Raw genomic sequence first — 24,742 nt, forward strand, 5'->3', positions numbered from 1 at the left:
GCAAACTTAAATCAAAGGTTTTGCTACTGTTAACTCCAAAGGGCCATGAAATGACACAAAGATGGGACAAAGTTATGACAATGTATCTTAAGCTAAATCAAAGATTCATTATGTTCAAAAGCAGTATCATATTGTAATATCACAATGCAATACAAACCATTCAGTGTTTCCTGCTGGAGTATGGTATACAAGGTGGCAGAATCTATCTCCTCAAAAGAAGGATCCTTTAGAACTTCTTCTGTTTTGGTCTGTATGATCTGGGAAAGAAAAGATTCTTATTTTTGCAAGTAATTATCTTTAACTGCCTAAAGGCTTTCAATATAAGATGTACTGAAAACAGCATGGACACCATCAAGCAATGTAGATTTTGCTTAAGGACTCACATCATCAAGCCATCCATTACTCTGAACTAAAACAAGCTTTAGTTCACTTAGCAAACTAATCCTCCATTATAATAAATCAAGACAAGAAGGATGGAAATCAATAACTCTTTCTAATCAACCAACTTTCTCAAGGAAGACCTCTCATCCTCCATTATTTTTTCAATAATAGCTGATCAAGATGAATCACTTATGTGCTGCGATGGACTTCTTTGGGTTACAAGAACCTGCTAAGTCATGAAATGAAATAATATTTAACTCATACACATATGATAAGTATCTATTTATGATCTAGTTACTAAAAGAGATAGAGACATAAGTTTCGAAGTTTTAAAAAGGATATCTAATAAATGGTTTTCAAAGTCTTTGCAATCTCATTAATTTCACTTGATCAAGTACACCTTTCCCTTGCTCTGCATGGGAAATTCATTCAGTGAAATGATCATACAAATTGATGGGCAAGGTAAAAAGGGAGATAACTTCCAGGCCCTCACTCCAGTCCCAAAATTCTGACTCATTTATCTCGCACATAAGTAAAAAACATGCATCAAAATTTTACTATAACCTCTACCTTCCTATCCTATGATCCCTTTCTATAGGGCTACTGCAGTCCACCATGCTGAAACATAGGTCAAAGAATGTGGTGATGTGTATGTGTCTTTGGGTGAGCACTAGGTAAATGAGGAGTAAATATTCAGTATCTTCAGTGCAAAATTTGCATTTTGGGCATGAAGGGGATTTGTAATACACTGAACAGTATTTGAAGTGCTGGAGAACTGGGTGGTGTCCAACTTTCAAACAAAAGAGGATAACTAATACATGCCTTAAGAGTGAAGTTTCAGACAAGAGTGTATCAGGTAGAGTGGTGTTTCTGACTGGGTTAATATTATGATTATGTTCCTTTTTATATATTTTCTTCTATGACAGTTCTCAAAAGAGGAAACAGAAGATGGAGCCAAGCAAGGAGTGCCTATCCTCCACATAGGCAGTGTGTCTGAGAAAAAGAACCTGGATGCTTTGGCTCTGAGTGAAACATAGCTCAAGAGTAAAGGAGAAGAATGGACTGGGAATGTCTTAATGGTAAAGTCATGGGTTGGTATCAGCACTAGAGCTAAAGATGGGGCAGCACTACTGATCAAGCAGGAGTTGAGGGAATATGTGAAATATGACAGAGAAGTGATGTGGGGTAAAAATGAAAGTAGGCTGCAAGAGATGGGTGATTATTAGTGATTAACCACCTGGCCATGAGAAAGAGGATGATTGAGGGCAACTTAGTGCATCAGCAGTTTTGATGAAAGAGATTGGGTATTAATGATAGTTGTTTCAAATGCAAGGGCATGTCATGTGGCAACTTAGTGTGTAACTGGGAAACATGGGGCATTTAGTGAGGTGAATAAAAATGGTAAAAAAGCTTGTGGAGTTGTGCACTGAAAAAGGAAAGGTGATTGAGAATACCTGGTTTAAGTAGAGGAACATACATAAGTATATATGGATGAGCGAGACAGATGGTAATAGTATGTAACTAGAATACATATCAATTGATAGATATGCAAAAGAGAGTCTCTAGGAAGTGAATGTTATGAAGAGGGAGACCAAACTGGAAAAGAAAGGATGGAGTGAAAAGGACTTTCAGTGATCGGGGCCTGAATATCCAGGAGGGTGAATACTTCCACGTGACTGAGGCAACTGGAAAGATGTGGTATACAAGGGTTGATATGCTGTCAATGGACTAATCAGGGTATGTGAAGCATCAAGGGAAAACCATGGAAAAGTCTATGATGCCTGGTTGCGGATAGGGTGCTATGGTTTCGGTGCATTGCGCATGACAGCAGTAGAATAGATGTGAGTGAATGTAGTCTTTATTCATCTGTTCTTGGCACTATCTTGCAAATGCAGGAAATGGCAATCAAGTAAAATACATACATGGTTTACCCCAGATGCTTCACATACCCTGGTTCAGTCCACTGACAGCACGTCCACCCCAGTATACCACTGTTCCAATTCACTCAATTACTTGCACACCCCTATATATATAGGGAGCAGCTGAATGAGTGTGTTAGTGGTTTTGATGCACAAGACCGGGTTATAGTGATGGGTGATTTGAATGCAAAGGTGAGTAATGTGGCAGTTGAGGGAATAATTGGTATACATGGGGTGATCAGTGTTGTAAATGGAAATGGTGAAGAGCTTGTAGTTTTATGTGCTGAAAAAGGACTGGTGATTGGGAATACCTGGTTTAAAAGAGAGATATACATAAGTATGTGCATGTAAGTAGGAGAGATGGCCAGAGAGCATTACTGGATTACGTGTTAATTGATAGACGCACGAAAGAGAGACTTTTGGATGTTAATGTGCTGAGAGGTGCAACTGGAGGGGTCATGTGGAGGCGAAGGTGAAGGTGAAGATTTGCAGGGGTTTTCAGAAAAAAAGAGAGAATGTTGGGGTGAAGAGAGTAGTGAGAGTAAGTGAGCTTGGGAAGGAGACTTGTGTGAGGAAGTACCAGGAGAGACTGAGTACAGAATGGAAAAAGGTGAGAACAAAGGACGTAAGGGGAGTGGGGGAGGAATGGGATGTATTTAGGGAAGCAGTGATGGCTTGCGCAAAAGATGCTTGTGGCATGAGAAGCATGGGAGGTGGGTTGATTAGAAAGGGTAGTGAGTGGTGGGATGAAGAGGTAAGATTATTAGTGAAAGAGAAGAGAGAGGCATTTGGGCGATTTTTGCAGGGAAATAATGCAAAAGAGTGGGAGATGTATAAAAGAAAGAGGCAGGAGACCAAGAGAAAGGTGCAAGAGGTGAAAAAGAGAGCAAATGAGAGTTGGGGTGAGAGAGTATCACTAAATTTTAGGGAGAATAAAAAGATGTTTTGGAAGGAGGTAAATAAAGTGCGTAAGACAAGGGAGCAAATAGGAACTTCAGTGAAGGGGGCTAATGGGGAGGTGATAACAAGTAGTGGTGATGTGAGAAGGAGATGGAGTGAGTATTTTGAAGGTTTGTTGAATGTGTTTGATGATACAGTGGCAGATATAAGGTGTTTTGGTCGAGGTGGTGTGCAAAGTGAGAGGGTTAGGGAAAATGAATTGGTAAACAGATAGGAGGTAGTAAAAGCTTTGCGGAAGATGAAAGCCGGCAAGGCAGCAGGTTTGGATGGTATTGCAGTGGAATTTATCAAAAAAGGGGGTGACTGTATTGTTGACTGGTTGGTAAGGTTATTCAATGTATGTATGATTCATGGTGAGGTGCCTGAGGATTGGCGGAATGCTTGCATAGTGCCATTGTACAAAGGCAAAGAGGATAAAAGTGAGTGCTCAAATTACAGAGGTATAAGTTTGTTGAGTATTACTGGGAAATTATATAGGAGGGTATTGATTGAGAGGGTGAAGGCATGTACAGAGCATCAGATTGGGGAAGAGCAGTGTGGTTTCAGAAGTGGTAGAGGATGTGTAGATCAGGTGTTTGCTTTGAAGAATGTATGTGAGAAATACTTAGAAAAGCAAAAGGATTTGTATGTAGCATTTATGGATCTGGAGAAGGCATATGATAAACTTGATAGAGATGCTCTGTGGAAGGTATTAAGAATATATGGTGTGGGAGGCAAGTTGTTAGAAGCAGTGAAAAGTTTCTATCGAGGATGTAAGGCATGTGTACGTGTAGGAAGAGAGGAAAGTGATTGGTTCTCAGTGAATGTAGGTTTGCGGCAGGGGTGTGTGATGTCTCCATGGTTGTTTAATTTGTTTATGGATGGGGTTGTTAGGGAGGTGAATGCAAGAGTTTTGGAAAGAGGGGCAAGTATGCAGTCTCTTGTGGATGAGAGAGCTTGGGAAGTGAGTCAGTTGTTGTTCGCTGATGATACAGCACTGGTGGCTGATTCATGTGAGAAACTGCAGAAGCTGGTGATGGAGTTTGGTAAGGTGTGTGAAAGAAGAAAGTTAAGAGTAAATGTGAATAAGAGCAAGGCTATTAGGTACAGTAGGGTTGAGGGTCAAGTTAATTGGGAGGTAAGCTTGAATGGAGAAAAACTGGAGGAAGTAAGGTGTTTTAGATATCTGGGAGTGGATCTGGCAGCGGATGGAACCACGGAAGCGGAAGTGAATCATAGGGTGGGAGACGGGGTGAAAATTCTGGGAGCCTTGAAGAATGTGTGGAAGTCGAGAACATTATCTCCGAAAGCAAAACTGGGTATGTTTGAAGGAATAGTGGTTCCAACAATATTATATGGTTGCGAGGCGTGGGCTATGGATAGAGTTGTGCGCAGAAGGGTGGATGTGCTGGAAATGAGATGTTTGAGGACAATATGTGGTGTGAGGTGGTTTGATCGAGTAAGTAATAATAGGATAAGAGAGATGTGTGGAAATAAAAAGAGTGTGGTTGAGAGAGCAGAAGAGGGTGTTTTGAAATGGTTTGGTCACATGGAGAGAATGAGAGAGGAAAGATGGACAAAGCGGATATATGTGTCAGAGGTGGAGGGAACGAGGAGAAGTGAGAGACCAAATTGGAGGTGGAAAGATAGAGTGAAAAAGATTTTGAGTGACTGGGGCCTGAACATGCAGGAGGGTGAAAGGCGTGCAACGAATAGAGTGAATTGGAACGATGTGCTATACCGGGGTCGACATGCTGTCAATGGATTGAACCAGGGCATGTGAAGCGTCTGGGGTAAACCATGGAAAGTTCTGTGGGGCCTGGATGTGGAAAGGGAGCTGTGGTTTCGGTGCATTATTACATGACAGCTAGAGACTGAGTGTGAACGAATGGGGCCTTTGTTGTCTTTTCCTAGCGCTACCTTGCACACATGAGGGGGAGGGGGTTGTTACTCCATGTATGGTAAGGTGGCGATGGGAAGAAATAAAGGCATACAGTATGAATTATGTACATGTGTATATATGTATATGTCTGTGTGTGTATATATATGTGTACATTGAGATGTATAGGTATGTATATTTGTGTGTGTGGACATGTATATATATACATGTGTATGTGGGTGGGTTGGGCCATTCTTTCGTCTGTTTCCTTGCGCTACCTCGCTAACACGGGAGACAGCGACAAAGCAAAATAAATAAATAAAATAAAATATATATATATTTAAACTATTCGCCATTTCCCGTGTTAGGGAGGTAGCGTTAAGAACAGAGGACTGGGCCTTTGAGGGAATATCCTCGCCTGGCCCCCTTCTCTGTTCCTTCTTTCGGAAAATTAAAAAAATAACGAGAGGGGAGGATTCCCTGCTCCCCCGCTCCCTCCCCTTTTCTCGCCTTCTAAGACATGCAGGGAATACGTGGGAAGTATTCTTTCTCCCCTATCCCCAGTGAATGTAGGTTTGCGGAAAGGGTGTGTGATGTCTCCATGGTAGTTTAATTTGTTTATGGATGGGGTTGTTAGGGAGGTGAATGCAAGAGTTTTGGAAAGAGGGGCAAGTATGCAGTCTGTTGTGGATGAGAGAGCTTGGGAAGTGAGTCAGTTGTTGTTCACTGATGATACAGCGCTGGTGGCTGATTCATGTGAGAAACTGCAGAAGCTGGTGACGGAGTTTGGTAAAGTGTGTGAAAGAAGAAAGTCGAGAATAAATGTGAATAAGAGCAAGGTTATTTAATAGGTACAGTAGGGTTGAGGGTCAAGTCAATTGGGAGGTAAGTTTGAATGGAGAAAAACTGGAGGAAGTGAAGTGTTTTAGATATCTGGGAGTGGATTTGGCAGCGGATGGAACCATGGAAGTGGAAGTGAATCATAGGGTGGGGGAAGGGGCAAAAAATTCTGGGAGCCTTGAAGAATGTGTGGAAGTTGAGAATGTTATCTTGGAAAGCAAAAATGGGTATGTTTGAAGGAATAGTGGTTCCAACAATGTTGTATGGTTGCGAGGCGTGGGCTATGGATAGAGTTGTGCGCAGGAGTGTGGATGTGCTGGAAATGAGATGTTTGAGGACAATATGTGGTGTGAGGTGGTTTGATCGAGTAAGTGATAACAGGGTAAGAGAGATGTGTGGCAATAAAACGAGTGTGGTTCAGAGAGCAGAAGAGGGTGTTTTGAAATGGTTTGGTCACATGGAGAGAATGAGTGAGGAAAGATTGACCAAGAGGATATATGTGTCAGAGGTGGAGGGTACGAGGAGAAGTGGGAGACCAAATTGGAGGTGGAAAGATGGAGTGAAAAAGATTTTGAGTGATCGGGGCCTGAACATGCAGAAGGGTGAAAGGCGGGCAAGGAATAGAGTGAATTGGATCGATGTGGTATACCGGGGTCGACGTGCTGTCAATGGATTGAATCAGGGCATGTGAAGCGTCTGGGGTATACCATGGAAAGTTCTGTGGGGCCTGGATGTGGAAAGGGAGCTGTGGTTTTGGTGCATTACTACATAACAGCTAGAGACTGAGTGTGAACGAATGGGGCCTTTGTTGTCTTTTCCTAGTGCTACCTCGCACACATCTGGGGGGAGGGGGTTGTTATTTCATGTGTGGCGAGGTGGTGATGGGAATGAATAAAGGCAGACAGTATGAATTATGTACATGTGTATATATGTATATGTCTGTGTGTGTATATACATATATATATACGGTGAGATGTATAGGTATGTATATTTGTGTGTGGACGTCTATGTATATAGATGTGTATGTGGGTGGGTTGGGCCATTTCTTTCGTCTGTTTCCTTGCGCTACCTTGCAAACGCGGGAGACAGCGACAAAGCAAAATATATAATATAATATATATAGATGTGTACGTGTAGAAAGAGAGGAAAGTGATTGGTTCTCAGTGAATGTAGGTTTGTGGCAGGGATGTGTGATGTCTCCATGGCTGTTTAATTTGTTTATGGATGGGGTTGTTAGGGAGGTGAATGCAAGAGTTGGAAAGAGGGGCAAGTATGCGGTCTGTTATACATGAGAGAGCTTGGGAAGTGAGTGAGTTGTTGTCCACTGATGATACAGTGCTGGTGGCTGATTCGGGTGAGAAACTGCAGAAGCTGGTGACTGAGTTTGGTAAAGTGTGTGAACGAAGAAAGCTGAGACTAAATGTGAATAAGAGCAAGGTTATTAGGTACAGTTGGGTTGAGGGACAAGTCAATTGGGAGGTAAGTTTGAATGGAGAAAAATTGGAGGAAGCGAAGTGGTTTAGATATCTGGGAGTGGATTTGGCAGCGGATGGAACCATGGAAGTGGAAGTGAATCATAGGTTGGGGGAGGGGGCGAAAGTTCTGAGAGCATTGAAGAATGTGTGGAAGTCGAGAACATCATCTCGGAAAGCAAAAATGGGTATGTTTGAAGGTATAGTGGTGCCAACAATGTTATATGGTTGCGAGGCGTGGGCTATAGATAGAATTGTGTGGAGGAGGGTGGATGTGCTGGAAATGAGATGTTTGAGGACAATATGTGGGGTGAGGTGGTTTGATCGAGTAAGTAATATTAGGGTAAGAGAGATGTGTGGTAACAAAAAGAGTGTGGCTGAGAGAGCAGAAGAGGGAGTTTTGAAATGGTTTGGTCACATGGAGAGAATGAGTGAGGAAAGATTGACCAAGAGGATATATGTGTCAGAGGTGGAGGGAATGAGGAGAAGTGGGAGACCAAATTGGAGTTGAAAAGATGGAGTGAAAAAGATTTTGAGTGATCGGGGCCTGAACATGCAGGAGGGTGAAAGGCGTGCAAGTAATAGAGTGAATTGGAGCGATGTGGTATACTGGGGTCAACGTGCTGTCAATGGATTAAACCAGGGCATGTGAAGCATCTGGGGTAAACCATGGAAAGTTCTGTGGGGCCTGGATGTGGAAACGGAGCTTTGGTTTTGGTGCATTATTACATGACACCTAGAAACAGAGTGTGAATGAATGTGGCCTTTGTTGTCTTTTACTAGCGCTACCTTGCACACATGAAGGGGTAGGGGCGTTTTATTTCATCTGTGGCAGGGTGGTGATGGGAATGAATAAAGGCAGACAGTATGAATTATGTACATGTGTATATATGTATATGTCTGATTGTGTATATATATATATATATATATATATATATATATATATATATATATATATATATATGTATACATTGAGATGTATAGGTATGTATATTTGCGTGTCTGGATGTATATGTATATACATGTGTATGTGGGTGGATTGGGCCATTCTATCGTCTGTTTACTTGCGCTACCTCACTAATGCGGGAGACAGCGACAAAGCAAAATAACATATATATATATATATATATATATATATATATATATATATATATATATATATATATATATATATATATTCTTTCTTTTCTTTCAAACTATTCGCCATTTCCCGCATCAGCGAGGTAGCGTTAAGAACAGAGGACTGGGCCTTGAGGGAATACCCTCACCTGGCCCAATTCTCTGTTCCTTCTTTTGGAAAATTAAAAAAAAAAACGAGAGGGGAGGATTTCCAGCCCCCCGCTCCCTCCCCTTTTAGTCGCCTTCTACGACACGCAGGGAATACGTGGGAAGTATTCTTTCTCCCCTATCCCCAGGGATATATATATATATATATATATATATATATATATATATATATATATATATATATATATATATCTTTCTTTTTCTTTTATACTATTCGCCATTTCCCGCGTTAGCGAGGTAGCATTAAGAACAGAGGACTGGGCCTTTGAGGGAATACCCTCACCTGGCCCAATTCTCTGTTCCTTCTTTTGGAAAAAAAAAAAAAAAAAAAAAAAAAAAAAAAAATATATATATATATATATATATATATATATATATATATATATATATATATATCTTTTATTTTGCTTTGTCGCTGTCTCCCGCGTTAGTGAGGTAGCACAAGGAAACAGACAAAAGAATGGCCCAACCTGCCCACATGCACAAGTATATACATATACATCCACACACACAAATATACATACCTATACATCTCAACGTATACATATATATACACACACAGACATATATATATATATATCTACACATGTACATAATTCATACTATCTGACTTTATTCATTCCCATCGCCACCTCGCGACACATGCAATAACAACCCCCTCTCCTCATGTGTGCGAGGTAGCGCTAGGAGAAGACAACAAAGGCCACATTCATTCACACTCAGTCTCTAGCTGTCACGTAATAATGCACCGAAACCACAGCTCCCTTTCCACATACAGGCCCCACAAAACTTTCAATTGTTTACCCCAGACGCGTTACATACCCTGGTTCAATCCGCTGACAGCACATCGACCCTGGTATACCACATCGTTCCAATTCACTCTCTTACTTGCACGCCTTTCGCCCTTCGCATGTTTAGGCCCCGATCACTTAAAATCTTTTTCACTCCATCTTTCCACCTCCAATTTGGTCTCCCACTTCTCCTCGTTCCCTCCACCTCTGACACATATATCCTCAGGTCAATCTTTCCTCAATCATTCTCTCCATGTGACAAAACCATTTCAAAACACCCTCTTCTGCTCTCTCAACCACACTCTTTTCAGTAACACACATCTCTCTTACCCTATTATTACTTACTTGATCAAACCACCTCACACCACATATTGTCTTCAAACATCTCATATCCAGCACACCCACCCTCGTCCACACAACTCTATCCATAGCCCACACCTCAAAACCATATAACATTGTTGGAACCACTATTCCTTCAAACATACCCACTTTTGCTTTCCGAGATAATGTTCTCGACTTCCACACATTCTTCAAGGCTCCCAGAATTTTCGCCCCCTCCCCCACCCTATGATTTACTTCCACTTCCATGGTTCCATCCGCTGCCAAATCCACTCCCAGATATCTAAAACACTTCACTTCCTCCAGTGTTTCTCCATTCAAACTTACCTCCCAATTGACTTGGCCCTCAACCCTACTGTACCTAATAACCTTGCTCTTATTCACATTTACTCTCAGCTTTCTTTTTTCACACACTTTACCAAACTCAGTCACCAGCTTCTGCAGTTTCTCACCCGAATCAGCAACCAGCACTGTATCATCAGTGGACAACAACTCACTCACTTCCCAAGCTCTCTCATGTATAACAGACCGCATACTTGCCCCTCTTTCCAAAACTCTTGCATTCACCTCCCTAACAACCCCATCCATAAACAAATTAAACAACCATGGAGACATCACACACCCCTGCCGCAAACCTACATTCACTGAGAACCAATCACTTTCCTCTCTTCCTACACATACACATGCCTTACATCCTCGATAAAAACTTTTCACTGCTTCTAACAACTTGCCTCCCACATCATATATTCTTAATACCTTCCACAGAGCATCTCTATAAACTCTATCATATGCCTTGTCCAAATCCATAAATGATACATACAAATCCATTTGCTTTTCTAAGTATTTCTCACATACATTCTTCAAAGCAAACACCTGATCCACACATCCTCTACCACTTCTGAAACCACACTGCTCTTCCCCAATCTGATGCTCTGTACATGCCTTCACCCTCTCAATCAATACCCTCCCATATAATTTACCAGGAATACTCAACAAACTTATACGTCTGTAACTTGAGTACTCACTTTTATCCCCTTTGCCTTTGTGCAATGGCACTATGCAAGCATTCCGCCAATCCTCAGGCACCTCACCATGAGTCATACATACATTAAATAACCTTACTAGCAAGCCAACGATACAGTCAACCCCTTTTTTAATAAATTCCACTGCAATACCATCTAAACCCGCTGCCTTGCCAGCTTTCATCTTCCGCAAAGCTTTTACTACCTCTTCTCTATTTACCAAATCACTTTCCCTAACCTTCTCACTTTGCACACCACCTCGACCAAAACACCCTATATCTGCCACTCTATCATCAAACACATTCAACAAACCTTCAAAATACTCACTCCATCTCCTTCTCACATCACCACTACTTGTTATCACCTCCCCATTAGCCCCCTTCACTGAAGTTCCCATTTGTTCCCTGGTCTTACGCACTTTATTTACCTCCTTCCAAAACATCTTTTTATTCTCCCTAAACTTTGATGATACTCTCTCACCCCAACTCCCATTTGCACTCTTTTTCACCTCTTGCACCTTTCTCTTGACCTCCTGCCTCTTTCTTTTATACACCTCCCACTCATTTGCATTATTTCCCTGCAAAAATCGTCCAAATGCCTCTCTCTTCTCTTTCACTAACAATCTTACTTCTTCATCCCACTACCCACTACCCTTTCTAATTTGCCCACCTCCCATGCTTCTCATGCCACAAGCATCTTTTGCACAAGCCATCACTGCTTCCCTAAATACATCCCATTCCTCCCCCACTCCCCTTACCTCCTTTGTTCTCACCTTTTTCCATTCTGTACTCAGTCTCTCCTGGTACTTCCTCACACAAGTCTCCTTCCCAAGCTCACTTACTCTCACCTCTCTTTTCACCCCAACATTCTCTCTTCTTTTCTGAAAACCTCTACAAATCTTCACCTTTGCCTCCACAAGATAATGATCAGACATCCCTTCAGTTGCACCTCTCAGCACATTAACATCCAAAAGTCTCTCTTTTGAGCGCCTGTCAATTAACACGTAACCCAATAACGCTGTCTGGCCATCTCTCCTACTTACATACATTCTTTTTCTTTTCTTTCAAACTATTCGCCATGTCCCGCATTAGCGAGGTAGCGTTAAGAACAGAGGCCTGGGCCTTTGAGGGAATACCCTCACCTGGCCCAATTCTCTGTTCCTTCTTTTGGAAAATTAAAAAAAAAATGAGAGGGGAGGATTTCCAGCCCCCCGCTCCCTCCCCTTTTAGTCGCCTTCTACGACACGCAGGGAATACGTGGGAAGTATTCTTTCTCCCCTATATATATATATATATATATATATATATATATTTATTAATTTATTTATTTATTTTGCTTTGTCGCTGTCTCCCGCATTTGCAAGGTAGCGCAAGGAAACAGATGAAAGAAAATGACCCAACCCACCCCCATACACACGCATATACATACACGCCCACACACGCAAATATACACACCTATACATCTCAACGTACACACACATATACACACACAGACACATACACACATACCCATGCACACAATTCACACTGTGTGTGTGTGTGTGTGTGTGTGTGTGTGTGCCTGTGTGTGTCTGTGTCAGAGGTGCAGGAAACAAGGAAAAGCGGGAGACCAACCTAAAGGTGGAAGGATGGAGTGAAAACGATTTTGAGCAATCAGGGCCTGAACATACAGGAGGGTGAGAGGCTTGCAAGGAATAGAGTGAACTGGAACAATATGGTAAACTGGGGTCGACAAGCTAGCAATGGACTGAACCAGGGCATGTGAAATGTAAAAGTATGGGAAGAAAAACAAAAGTGAAGTGTAGGTAAAGCATGCCCAATGGTGTCTGCATTTAATTGTATACAGATGTAGTGGAATACGTATTTCAGTGCAATAACCAAAGAACTTGTAGAAAAGTAGAAAAATACATGGAACACAGTTTCTTGAAATCATTTTCCTTGTAACCCTACTACACAAGTTAAGGCCATCACTGATTACTAAAGGAAATATACACTTGACATAATATCATTAACCAATGATGTTTAATTGGACTACGTTCCCAAATCATTAAATACTTAATTGGTACCAAAACTCAAAAATCAATAAAAATTTCTGATATTCTTATTCCATCTTTTAATTGACAGAAAAAATTACCAGGCTGAATCTTCTTTAAACTTTGTAAACATCTTACATTGTTACACAACCTAATAAAAAGAGACTTCACTATGACGTAATAGGAAGGTAATCATATCTAATATGAACACAATCATCTGATCATATCTACAGTACTGGTATACTTACATGATATACAGACAAATGAACACTGAGATTAATCACTAACCACATTACATAACCAGTTATAAATATATATACAATCTGGGAATAACTGTTTTGATTTTCAAGACAAATAAACTGCAATAAAATTCAGCTGGTTTATCTGTACAAAGAGTTTCACAAACAAGATTAATAAGTGAATGATGCAACATAAAGAGAGCTCCAAGAAAGCTCAAAACTGGTCTACAATACAGAAGCAACATATGATGAATACATAGCAGGAAAGACATTCTTAACTCTACAAGAAATAATAGACAATAAAATTGTTATATATACTTACATAAAGAGTATATCAATCCAGGTACTTTCACAGAATACACAACAAAACCTCTTTTACCATCTTAGCATTCAACACCTATAGCATACTGCGCACTTCAATGAAAAATAAAAAGTTCCATGACAACTCAAAAACACGCAATAAAGCAAAATTACTATCAAATGATTGCATGAACATGTTCTTCACCTGAAGTTCATGTGGTTCATTTGCAAAGGCATCTGCAGTGCTAGTCATGCAGTGTTGTTAAAGTCCTCAACTATGCTAACCCTTTTGTTTTTGGGGTGCCATGCAGTGATACAAATGATAGATCAGGATACCCATTGTAATGGCTTCACCATCTTCTATACAAATAAAGTAAACAAGCAATAAAAAGGAAATGACAACTTCAAGTCCTAATAGCCACTTGGCCACTTCATATCAATCACAGTAACAGTAGGTAAAAAATCTTTTATCATTATTATGTGTATATGCGTGTGTGTGTGTGTATGTGTGTATTATTACTATTTGTGTAAGATGTGTTGCACTGTCTCTTAACCATGTATGAATATCATACCTTAAACAGACACAGACACACACACACATATTTGCCCACTAAGGAAGACATAAAAGTACATGAAAACTTAATTGCACTCTTCAAGTTTCCAAACCAGTCTGATGATGTCAACACTGAAAAGTACTCAGTGAAATGCCAGAACAACACAACCAAGTTAAAATAATCTGAGTAAAACCTTGTTAGAAAGGCCTCATGGAAGGTGTTGCAAATATATGGTGTGGGAGGAATGCTATTGAATGTAGCGAGGGGTTTTCAGCAGTGTGAGGAGGAAGGAAGGAGGGTGGGTCTGCATAAAGGTTTAGTGACATCATCATCCCTGTTTAATTTGGTGTTGAAAAAAGTATATGTGAGGGTCTTGGTGGAAAAAGCAGGTTTACAATATGCTGGGAAAGAAGGGTCTAGAAGGTGAATCATTTGCTGTTTGCTTTTGTCATGGCTCTCATGGCATTCAAGAGAAGTATACATATACTTATGTATATCTCTCTTTTAAACCAGGTATTCCCAATCACCAGTTTTTTTCAGCACATAAATCTACAAGCTCTTCACCATTTCCATTTACAACACTGAACACCCCATGTACACCAATTATTCCCTCAACTGTCACATTACTCACCTTTGCATTCAAATCACCCATCACTATAACCCGGTCTTGTGCATCAAAATTACTAACACACTCACTCAGCTTCTCCCAAAACACTTGCCTCTCATGATCTTTCTTCTCATGCCCAGGTGCATATGTACCAATAATCACCCATCTCTCTCCATCCACTTTCAGTTTTACCCATATCAATCTAGAGTTTACTTTCCTACACTCTATCATATACTCCCACCACTCCTGTTTCAGGAGTAGTGCTACTCCTTCCCTTGCTCTTGTCCTCTCACTAACCCCTGACTTTACTCCCAAGACATTCCAAACCACTCTTCCCCTTTACCCTTGAGCTTCATTTCACTCAGAGCCAAAACATCCAGGTTCCTTTCCCCAAACAGACTACCTATCTCTCCTTTTTTCTCATCTTGGTTACATCCACACACATTGCAAGGTAACACAAGGAAACACATGAAAGAATGGCCCAACCCACCCACATACAATGTATATACATACACGTCCACACACGCTCATATACATACCTATACATCTCAACATATACATATATTCATACACAGACATATACATATATACACATGTACATAATTCATACTGTCTGCCCTTACTCATTCCCGTCGCCACCCCGCCACACATGAAATGAAAACCCCCTCCCTCCACATGTGTGCGAGGTAACGCTAGGAAAGACAACAAAGGCCACAATCATTCACACTCAGTCTCTAGCTGTCATGTATAATGCACCAAACCCACAGCTACGTTTCCACATCCAGGCCCTACACAACTTTCCATGGATTATCCCAGACGCTTCACATACCCTACTTCAATCCACTGACAGCACGTCGACCCCAGTATACCACATCATTCTAATTCACTCTATTCCTTGCACCCCTTTCACCCTCCTCCATGTTCAGGCTCCAATCACTAAAATTCTTTTTCACTCCATTTGGTCTCCCACTTCTCCTCGTTCCCTCCACCTCTGACACATATATCCTCTTTGTCACTCTTTCCTCACTCATTCTCTCCATGTGACCAAACCATTTCAAAATACCCTCTTCTGCTCTCTCAACCACACTCTTTTTATTACCACACATCTCTCTTACCCTTTCATTACTTACTCGATCAAACCACCTGACAACACATATCGTCCTCAAACATCTCATTTCCAGCACATCCACCCTCCTCCGCACAATTCTATCTATAGCCCAAGCCTTATAACCATATAACATTGTTGGAACCACTATTCCTTCAAACATACCCACTTTTGCTCTCCAAGATAACGTTCTTGACTTCCACACATTTTTCAACACTCCCAGAACTTTCACCCCTCCCCCACTCTATGATCCACTTCCGCTTCCATGGTTCCATCCACTGCCAAATAAACTCCTAGATATCTAAAACACTTCACTTCCTCCAGTTTTTCTCCATTCAAACTTACCTACCAACTGACTCAACCCTACTGTACCTAATAACCTAACTCTTATTCATATTTACTCTCAGCTTTCTTCTTTCACACACTTTACCAAACTCAGTCACCAGCTTCTGCAGATTCTCACCCAAATCAGCCACCAGCGCTGTACCATCAGCGAACAACAACTGACTCACTTCCCAAGCTCTCTCATCCACAACAGACTGCATACTTGCCCCTCTTTCCAAAACTCTTGCATTCACCTCCCTAACAACCCCATCCATAAACAAATTAAACAACCATGGAGACATCACACACCCCTACTGCAAACCAACATTCACTGAGAACCAATCACTTGCCTCTCTTCCTACACGTACACATGCCTTACATCCTCGATAAAAACTTTTCACTGCTTCTAACAACTTGCCTCCCACATCATATATTCTTGATACCTTCCACAGAGCATCTCTATAAACTCTATCATATGCCTTCTCCAGATCCAAAAATGCTACATACAAATCCATTTGCTTTTCTAAGTATTTCTCACATATATTTCTCAAAGCAAACACCTGATCCACACATCCTCTACCAATTCTGAAACCACAATGCTCTTCCCCAATCTGATGCTCTGTACATGCCTTCACCCTCTCAATCAATACCCTCCCATATAATTTACCAGGAATACTCAACAAACTTATACTTCTGTAATTTGACCACTCACTTTTCTCCCCTTTGCCTTTGTACAATGGCACTATGCAAGCATTTCGCCAGTCCTCAGGCACCTCACCACGAGTCATACATACAGTAAATAACCTTACCAACCAGTCAACAATACAGTCACCCCCTTTTCTAATAAATTCCACGGCAATACAATCCAAACTCTCTCCCTTGCCTGCTTTCATCTTCCACAAGCTTTTACTACCACTCCTCTGTTTACCAAATCACTCCCCCTAACCCTCTCACTTTGCACACCACCTCGACCAAAACACCCTATATATGAAGCTCTATCGTCAAACACATTCAACAAACCTTTAAAATACTCACTCCATCTTCTCAAATCACCACTACTTGTTATCAACTCCCCATTAGCCCTCTTCTTTGATGTTCCCTTTCGTTCCCTTGTCTTACGCACTTTATTTACCTCCTTCCAAAACATCTTTTTATTCTCCCTAAAATCTAATGATACTCTCTCACCCCAACTCTCATTTGCCCTCTTTTTCTTGACCTCCTGCCTCTTTCTTTTATACATCTCCCACTCATTTGCATTATTTCCTTGCAAAAATCGTCCAAATGCCTCTCTCTTCTCTTTCATTAATAATCTTACTTCTTCATCCCACCACTCACTACACTTTCTAATCTGCCCACCACCCATGCTTCTCATGCCACAAGCAACTTTTGCGCAAGCCATCACTGCTTCCCTAAATACATCCCATTCCTTCCCCACTCCCCTTACATCCTTTGTTCTCACCTTTTTCCATTCTGTACTCAGTCTCTCCTGGTACTTCCTCACACAAGTCACCTTCCAAAACTCACTTACTCTCACCACTCTCTTCAGCCCAACATTCTCTCTTCTTTTCTGAAAACCTCTAGAAATCTTCACCTTCGTCTCACCAAGATAATGATCAGACATCTCTATAGTTGCACCTCTAAGCACATTAACATCCAAAAGTCTCTCTTCCCCACACCTATCAATTATCACGTAATCATATAACGCTCTCTGGCCATCTCTCCTACTTACATATGTATATCAATATATATCTCTCTTTTTAAGCCAGGTATTCCTAATCACCAGTCCTTTTTCAGCACATAAATCTACAAGCTCTTCACCATTTCCAATACTGAACACCCCATGTACACCAATCATTCCCTCAACTGCCACATTACTCACCTTTGCATTCAAATCACCCATCACTATAACCTGGTCTCATACATCAAAACTACTAACGCACTCACTCAGCTGCTCCGAAAACACTTGCCGCTCATAATATTTCTTCTCATACCCAGGTGCATATGCACCAATAATCACCCATCTCTCTCCATCCACTTTCAGTTTTACCCATATCAATCTAGAGTTTACTTTCTTACACTCTATCACATACTCCCACCACTCCTGTTTCAAGAGTAGTGCTACTCCTTCCCTTGCTCTTCTCTCACTAACCCCTGACTTTACTCCCAAGACATTCCCAAACCACTCTTCCCCTTTACCCTTGAACTTCGTTTCACTCAGAGCCAAAACATCCAGGTTCCTTTCCTCAAACATACTACCTATCTCTCCTTTTTTCACATCTTGGTTACATCCATGAACATTTAGACACCCCAATCTTAGCCTTCGAGGAGGATGAGCACTCCCCGCATGACTCCTTCTGTTTCCCTTTTTAGAAAATTAAAATACAAGGAGAGGAGGGTTTCTAGCCCCCATCTCCCGTCCCCTTTAGTCGCCTTCTACGACACGTGAGGAATGCGTGGGAAGAATTCTTTCTCCCCTATCCTCAGGGATACATACGCACACACACACACAACACACACACACATATATATATATATATATATATATATATATATATATATATATATATATCCCTGGGGATAGGGGAGCAAGAATACTTCCCACGTATTCCCTGCGTGTCGTAGAAGGCGACTAAAAGGGGAGGGAGCGGGGGGCTGGAAATCCTCCCCTCTCGTTTTTTTTTTAATTTTCCAAAAGAAGGAACAGAGAATTGGGCCAGGTGAGGGTAGTCCCTCAAAGGCCCAGTCCTCTGTTCTTAACGCTACCTCGCTAATGCGGGAAATGGCGAATAGTTTGAAAGAAAGAAAAGATATATATATATATATATATATATATATATATATATATATATATATATATATATATTATATATTTTTTTTTTTTCCTTTGTCGCTGTCTCCCGCGTTTGCGAGGTAGCGCAAGGAAACAGACGAAAGAAATTGCCCAACCCACCCCTATACACATGTATATACATACGTCCACACACGCAAATATACATACCTACACAGCTTTCCATGGTTTACCCCAGACGCTTCACATGCCTTGATTCAATCCACTGACAGCACGTCAACCCCGGTATACCACATCGCTCCAATTCACTCTATTCCTTGCCCTCCTTTCACCCTCCTGCATGTTCAGGCCCCGATCACACAAAATCTTTTTCACTCCATCTTTCCAGCTCCAATTTGGTCTCCCTCTTCTCCTCGTTCCCTCCACCTCCGACACATATATTCTCTTGGTCAATCTTTCCTCACTCATTCTCTCCATGTGCCCGAACCATTTCAGAACACCCTCTTCTGCTCTCTCAACCACGCTCTTTTTATTTCCACACATCTCTCTTACCCTTACGTTACTTACTCGATCAAACCACCTCACACCACATATTGTCCTCAAACATCTCATTTCCAGCACATCCATCCTCCTGCGCACAACTCTATCCATAGCCCACATCTCGCAACCATAAAACATTGTTGGAACCACTATTCCTTCAAACATACCCATTTTTGCTTTCCGAGATAATGTTCTTGACTTCCACACATTCTTCAAGGCTCCCAGAATTTTCGCCCCCTCCCCACCTTATGATCCACTTCCGCTTCCATGGTTCCATCCGCTGCCAGATCCACTCCCAGATATCTAAAACACTTCACTTCCTCCAGTTTTTCTCCATTCAAACTCACCTCCCAATTGACTTGACCCTCAACCCTACTGTACCTAATAACCTTGCTCTTATTCACATTTACTCTTAACTTTCTTCTTTCACACACTTTACCAAACTCAGTCACCAGCTTCTGCAGTTTCTCACATGAATCAGCCACCAGCGCTGTATCATCAGCGAACAACAACTGACTCACTTCCCAAGCTCTCTCATCCCCTACAGACTTCATACTTGCCCCTCTTTCTTTTTCACTCCATCTTTCCACCTCCAATTTGGTCTCCCACTTCTCCTCGTTCCCTCCACCTCTGACACATATATCCTCTTGGTCAGACTTTCCTCACTCATTCTCTCCATGTGACCAAACCATTTCAAAACACCCTCTTCTGCTCTCTCAACCACACTCTTTTTATTACCACACATCTCTCTTACTATTATTACTTACTCGATCAAACCACCTCACACCACTGATTGTCCTCAAACATCTCATTTCCAGCACATCCACCCTCCTGCGCACAACTCTATCCATAGCCCATGCCTCACAACGATACAACATTGTTGGAACCACTATTCCTTCAAACATACCCATTTTTGCTTTCCGAGATAATGTTCTCGACTTCCACACATTCTTCAAGCCTCCCAGAATTTTCACCCCCTCCCCCACCCTATGATTCACATCCGCTTCCATGGTACCATCCGCTGCCAAATCCACTCCCAGATATCTAAAACACTTCACTTCCTCCAGTTTTTCTTCATTCAAACTTACCTCCCAATTAACTTGACCCTCAACCCTACTCTGCCTAATAACCTTGCTCTTATTCACATTTACTCTCAACTTTCTTCTTTCACACACTTTACCAAACTCAGTCACCAGCTTCTGCAGTTTCTCACATGAATCAGCCACCAGCGCTGTATCATCAGCGAACAACAGCTGACTCACTTCCCAAGCTCTCTCATCCACAACAAACTGCATACTTGCCCCTCTTTCCAAAACTCTTGCATTCACCTCCCTAACAACCCCAACAATAAACAAATTAAACAACCATGGAGACATCACACACCCCTGCCGCAAACCTACATTCACTGAGAACCAATCACTTTCCTCTCTTCCTACACGTACACATGCCTTACATCCTCGATAAAAACTTTTCACTGCTTCTAACAACTTGCCTCACACACCATATTCTTAATACCTTCCACAGAGCATCTCTATAAACTCTACCATATACCTTCTCCAAATCCATAAATGCTACATACAAATCCATTTGTTTTTCTAAGTATTTCTTGCATATATTTCTCAAAGCAAACACCTGATCCATACATCCTCTACCACTTCTGAAACCACACTGTTCTTCCCCAATCTGATTCTCTGTACATGCATTCACCCTCTCAATCAATACCCTCATGTATAATTCACCAGGAATACTCAACAAACTTATACCTCTGTAATTTGAGCACTCACTCATATCCCCTTTGCCTTTGTACAATGGTACTATGCACGCATTCCGCCAATTCTCAGGCACCTCACCATGAGTCATACATACATTAAATAACCTTACCAACCAGTCAACAATACAGTCACCCCCTTTTTTAAAAAATTCCACTGCAATACCATCCAAACCTGCTGCCTTGCTGGCTTTCATCTTCCGCAAAGCTTTTACTACCTCTTCTCTGTTTACCAAATCATTTTCCCTAACCCTCTCACGCTGCACACCACCTCAACCAAAACACCCTATATCTGCCACTGTATCATCAAACACATTCAACAAACCTTCAAAATACTCACTCCATCTCCTCACATCACCACTGCTTGTTATCACCTCCCCATTAGCCCCCTTCACTGAAGTTCCCATTTGTTCCTTGTCTTACGCACTTTCTTTACCTCCTTCCAAAACATCTTTTTATTCTCCCTAGAACCTAATGATACACTCTCACCCCAACTCTCATTTACGCTCTTTTTCACCTCTTGCACCTTTCTCTTGACCTCTTGCCTCTTTCTTTAATACATCTCCCACTCATTTGCATTATTTCCTTGCAAAAATCGTCCAAATGCCTCTCTCTTCTCTGTCACTAATAATCTTACTTCTTCATCCCACCACTCACTACCCTTTCTAATCTGCCCATCTCCCATGCTTCTCATGCCACAAGCATCTTTTGCGCAAGCCATCACTGCTTCCCTGAAAACATCCTATTCCTACCCTACTCCCCTTACCTCCTTTGTTCTCACCTTTTTGCATTCCGTACTCAGCCTCTCCTGGTACTTACTCACACAAGTCTCCTTCCCAAGCTCACTTACTCTCACCACTCTCATCACCCCTACATTCTCTTTTCTTTTCTGAAAACCTCTACAAATCTTCACCTTCACTCCACAAGATAATGATTTTTTTAATATTTATTTATCTTTTCTTTGTCACTGTCTCCCGCGTTAGCGAGGTAGCGCACGGAAACAGACGAAAGAATGGCCTAACCCGCGCACATACACATGTATATACACACACGGCCACACACGCAAATATACATACCTATACATCTCAATATACACATATATATACACACACAGACATATACATATATACACATGTACATAATTCATACTGTCTGCCTTTATTTGTTCCCATCGCCACTTTGCCACACATGGAATAACAACCCCCTCCCCCCCTCATGTATGTGAGGTAGCGCTAGGAAAAGACACCAAAGGCCCCATTCGTTCACACTCAGTCTCTAGCTGTCATGTAATAATGCACCGAAACCATAGCTCCCTTTCCACATCCAGGCCCCACACAACTTTCTAAGGTTTATCCCAGACGCTTCACATGCCCTGGTTCAATCCATTGATAGCACGTCGACCCCGGTATACCACATCATTCCAATTCACTCTATTCCTTGCACGCCTTTCACCCTCCTACATGTTCAGGCCCCGATCACTCAATATCTTTTTCACTCCATCTTTCTACCTCCAATTTGGTCTCCCACTTCTCCTCGTTCCCTCCACGTCTGACACATATATCCTCTTGGTCAATCTTTCCTCACTCATTCTCTCCATGTGACCAAACCATTTCAAAACACCCTCTTCTGCTCTCTCAACCACACTCTTTTTATTACCACACATCTTTCTTACCCTATCATTACTTACTCGATCAAACCACCTCACACCACATATTGTCCTCAAACATCTCATTTCTAGCACATCCACCCTCCTGCGCACAACTCTATCCATAGCCCACACCTCGCAACGATACAACATTGTTGGAACCACTATTCCTTCAGACATACCCATTTTTGCTTTCCGAGATAATGTTCTCGACTTCCACACATTCTTCAAGGCCTCCCAGAATTTTCGCCCCCTCCCCCACCCTATGATTCACTTCCGCTTCCATGGTTCCATCCGCTGCCTGATCCACTCCCAGATATCTAAAACACTTTACTTCCTCCAGTTTTTCTCCATTCAAACTTACCTCCCAATTGACTTGACCCTCAACCCTACTGTACCTAATAACCTTGCTCTTATTCACATTTACTCTTAACTTTCTTCTTTCACATACTTTCCAAACTCAGTCACCAGCTTCTGCAGTTTCTCACATGAATCAGCCACCAGCGCTGTATCATCAGCGAACAACAACTGACTCACTTCCCAAGCTCTCTCATCCCCAACAGACTTCATACTTGCCCCTCTTTCAAAAACTCTTGCATTCACCTCCCTAACAACCCCATCCATAAACAAATTAAACAACCATGGAGACATCACACACCCCTGCCGCAAACCTACATTCACTGAGAACCAATCACTTTCCTCTCTTCCTACATGTACACATGCCTTACATCCTCGATAAAAACTTTTCACTGCTTCTAACAACTTGCCTCCCACACCATATATTCTTAATACCTTCCACAGAGCATCTCTATCAACTCTATCATATGCCTTCTCCAGATCCATAAATGCTACATACAAATCCATTTGCTTTTCTAAGTATTTCTCACACACATTCTTCAAAGCAAACACCTGATCCACACATCCTCTACCACTTCTGAAACCACACTGCTCTTCCCCAATCTGATGCTCTGTACATGCCTTCACCCTCTCAATCAATACCCTCCCATATAATTTACCAGGAATACTCAACAAACTTATACCTCTGTAATTTGAGCACTCACTCTTATCCCCTTTGCCTTTGTACAATGGCACTATGCACGCATTCCGCCAATCCTCAGGCACCTCACCATGAGTCATACATACATTAAATAACCTTACCAACCAGTCAACAATACAGTCACCCCCTTTTTTAATAAATTCCACTGCAGTACCATCCAAACATGCTGCCTTGCCGGCTTTCATCTTCCGCAAAGCTTTCACTACCTCTTCTCTGTTTACCAAATCATTTTCCCCAACCCTCTCACTTTGCACACCACCTCGACCAAAACACCCTATATCTGCCACTCTATCATCAAACACATTCAACAAACCTTCAAAATACTCACTCCATCTCCTTCTCACATCACCACTACTTGTTATCACCTCCCCATTTGCGCCCTTCACTGAAGTTCCCATTTGCTCCCTTGTCTTACGCACTTTATTTACCTCCTTCCAGAACATCTTTTTATTCTCCCTAAAATTTAATGATACTCTCTCACCCCAACTCTCATTTGCCCTTTTTTTCGCCTCTTGCACCTTTCTCTTGACCTCCTGTCTCTTTCTTTTATACATCTCCCACTCAATTGCATTTTTTCCCTGCAAAAATCGTCCAAATTCCTCTCTCTTCTCTTTCACTAATACTCTTACTTCTTCATCCCACCACTCACTACCCTTTCTAATCAACCCACCTCCCACTCTTCTCATGCCACAAGCATCTTTTGCGCAATCCATCACTGATTCCCTAAATACATCCCATTCCTCCCCCACTCCCCTTACTTCCATTGTTCTCACCTTTTTCCATTCTGTACTCAGTCTCTCCTGGTACTTCCTCACACAGGTCTCCTTCCCAAGCTCACTTACTCTCACCACCCTCTTCACCCCAACATTCACTCTTCTTTTCTGAAAACCCATACAAATCTTCACCTTTTATCT

General features: G+C 41.7%; 1 protein-coding gene across 7 annotated transcripts in view; it reads right to left on the reverse strand.

Moving 5' to 3' along the window:
- The window catches only part of LOC139755387 (BTB/POZ domain-containing protein 3-like), a 167,276-nt gene that overhangs the window by 42,077 nt on the left and 100,457 nt on the right, over positions 1-24,742 (reverse strand). For all 7 annotated transcript variants that reach the window (XM_071673840.1, XM_071674208.1, XM_071673932.1 and 4 more), the window contains one exon: positions 158-257. In XM_071673840.1, coding sequence (XP_071529941.1) covers positions 158-257 — 100 coding nt within the window. The remainder of the gene's footprint in view (positions 1-157; positions 258-24,742) is intronic.

Source organism: Panulirus ornatus, chromosome 1 (genome assembly GCF_036320965.1).
Source record: "Panulirus ornatus isolate Po-2019 chromosome 1, ASM3632096v1, whole genome shotgun sequence".
In the NCBI taxonomy this organism is placed as follows: Eukaryota; Metazoa; Arthropoda; class Malacostraca; order Decapoda; family Palinuridae; genus Panulirus; species Panulirus ornatus.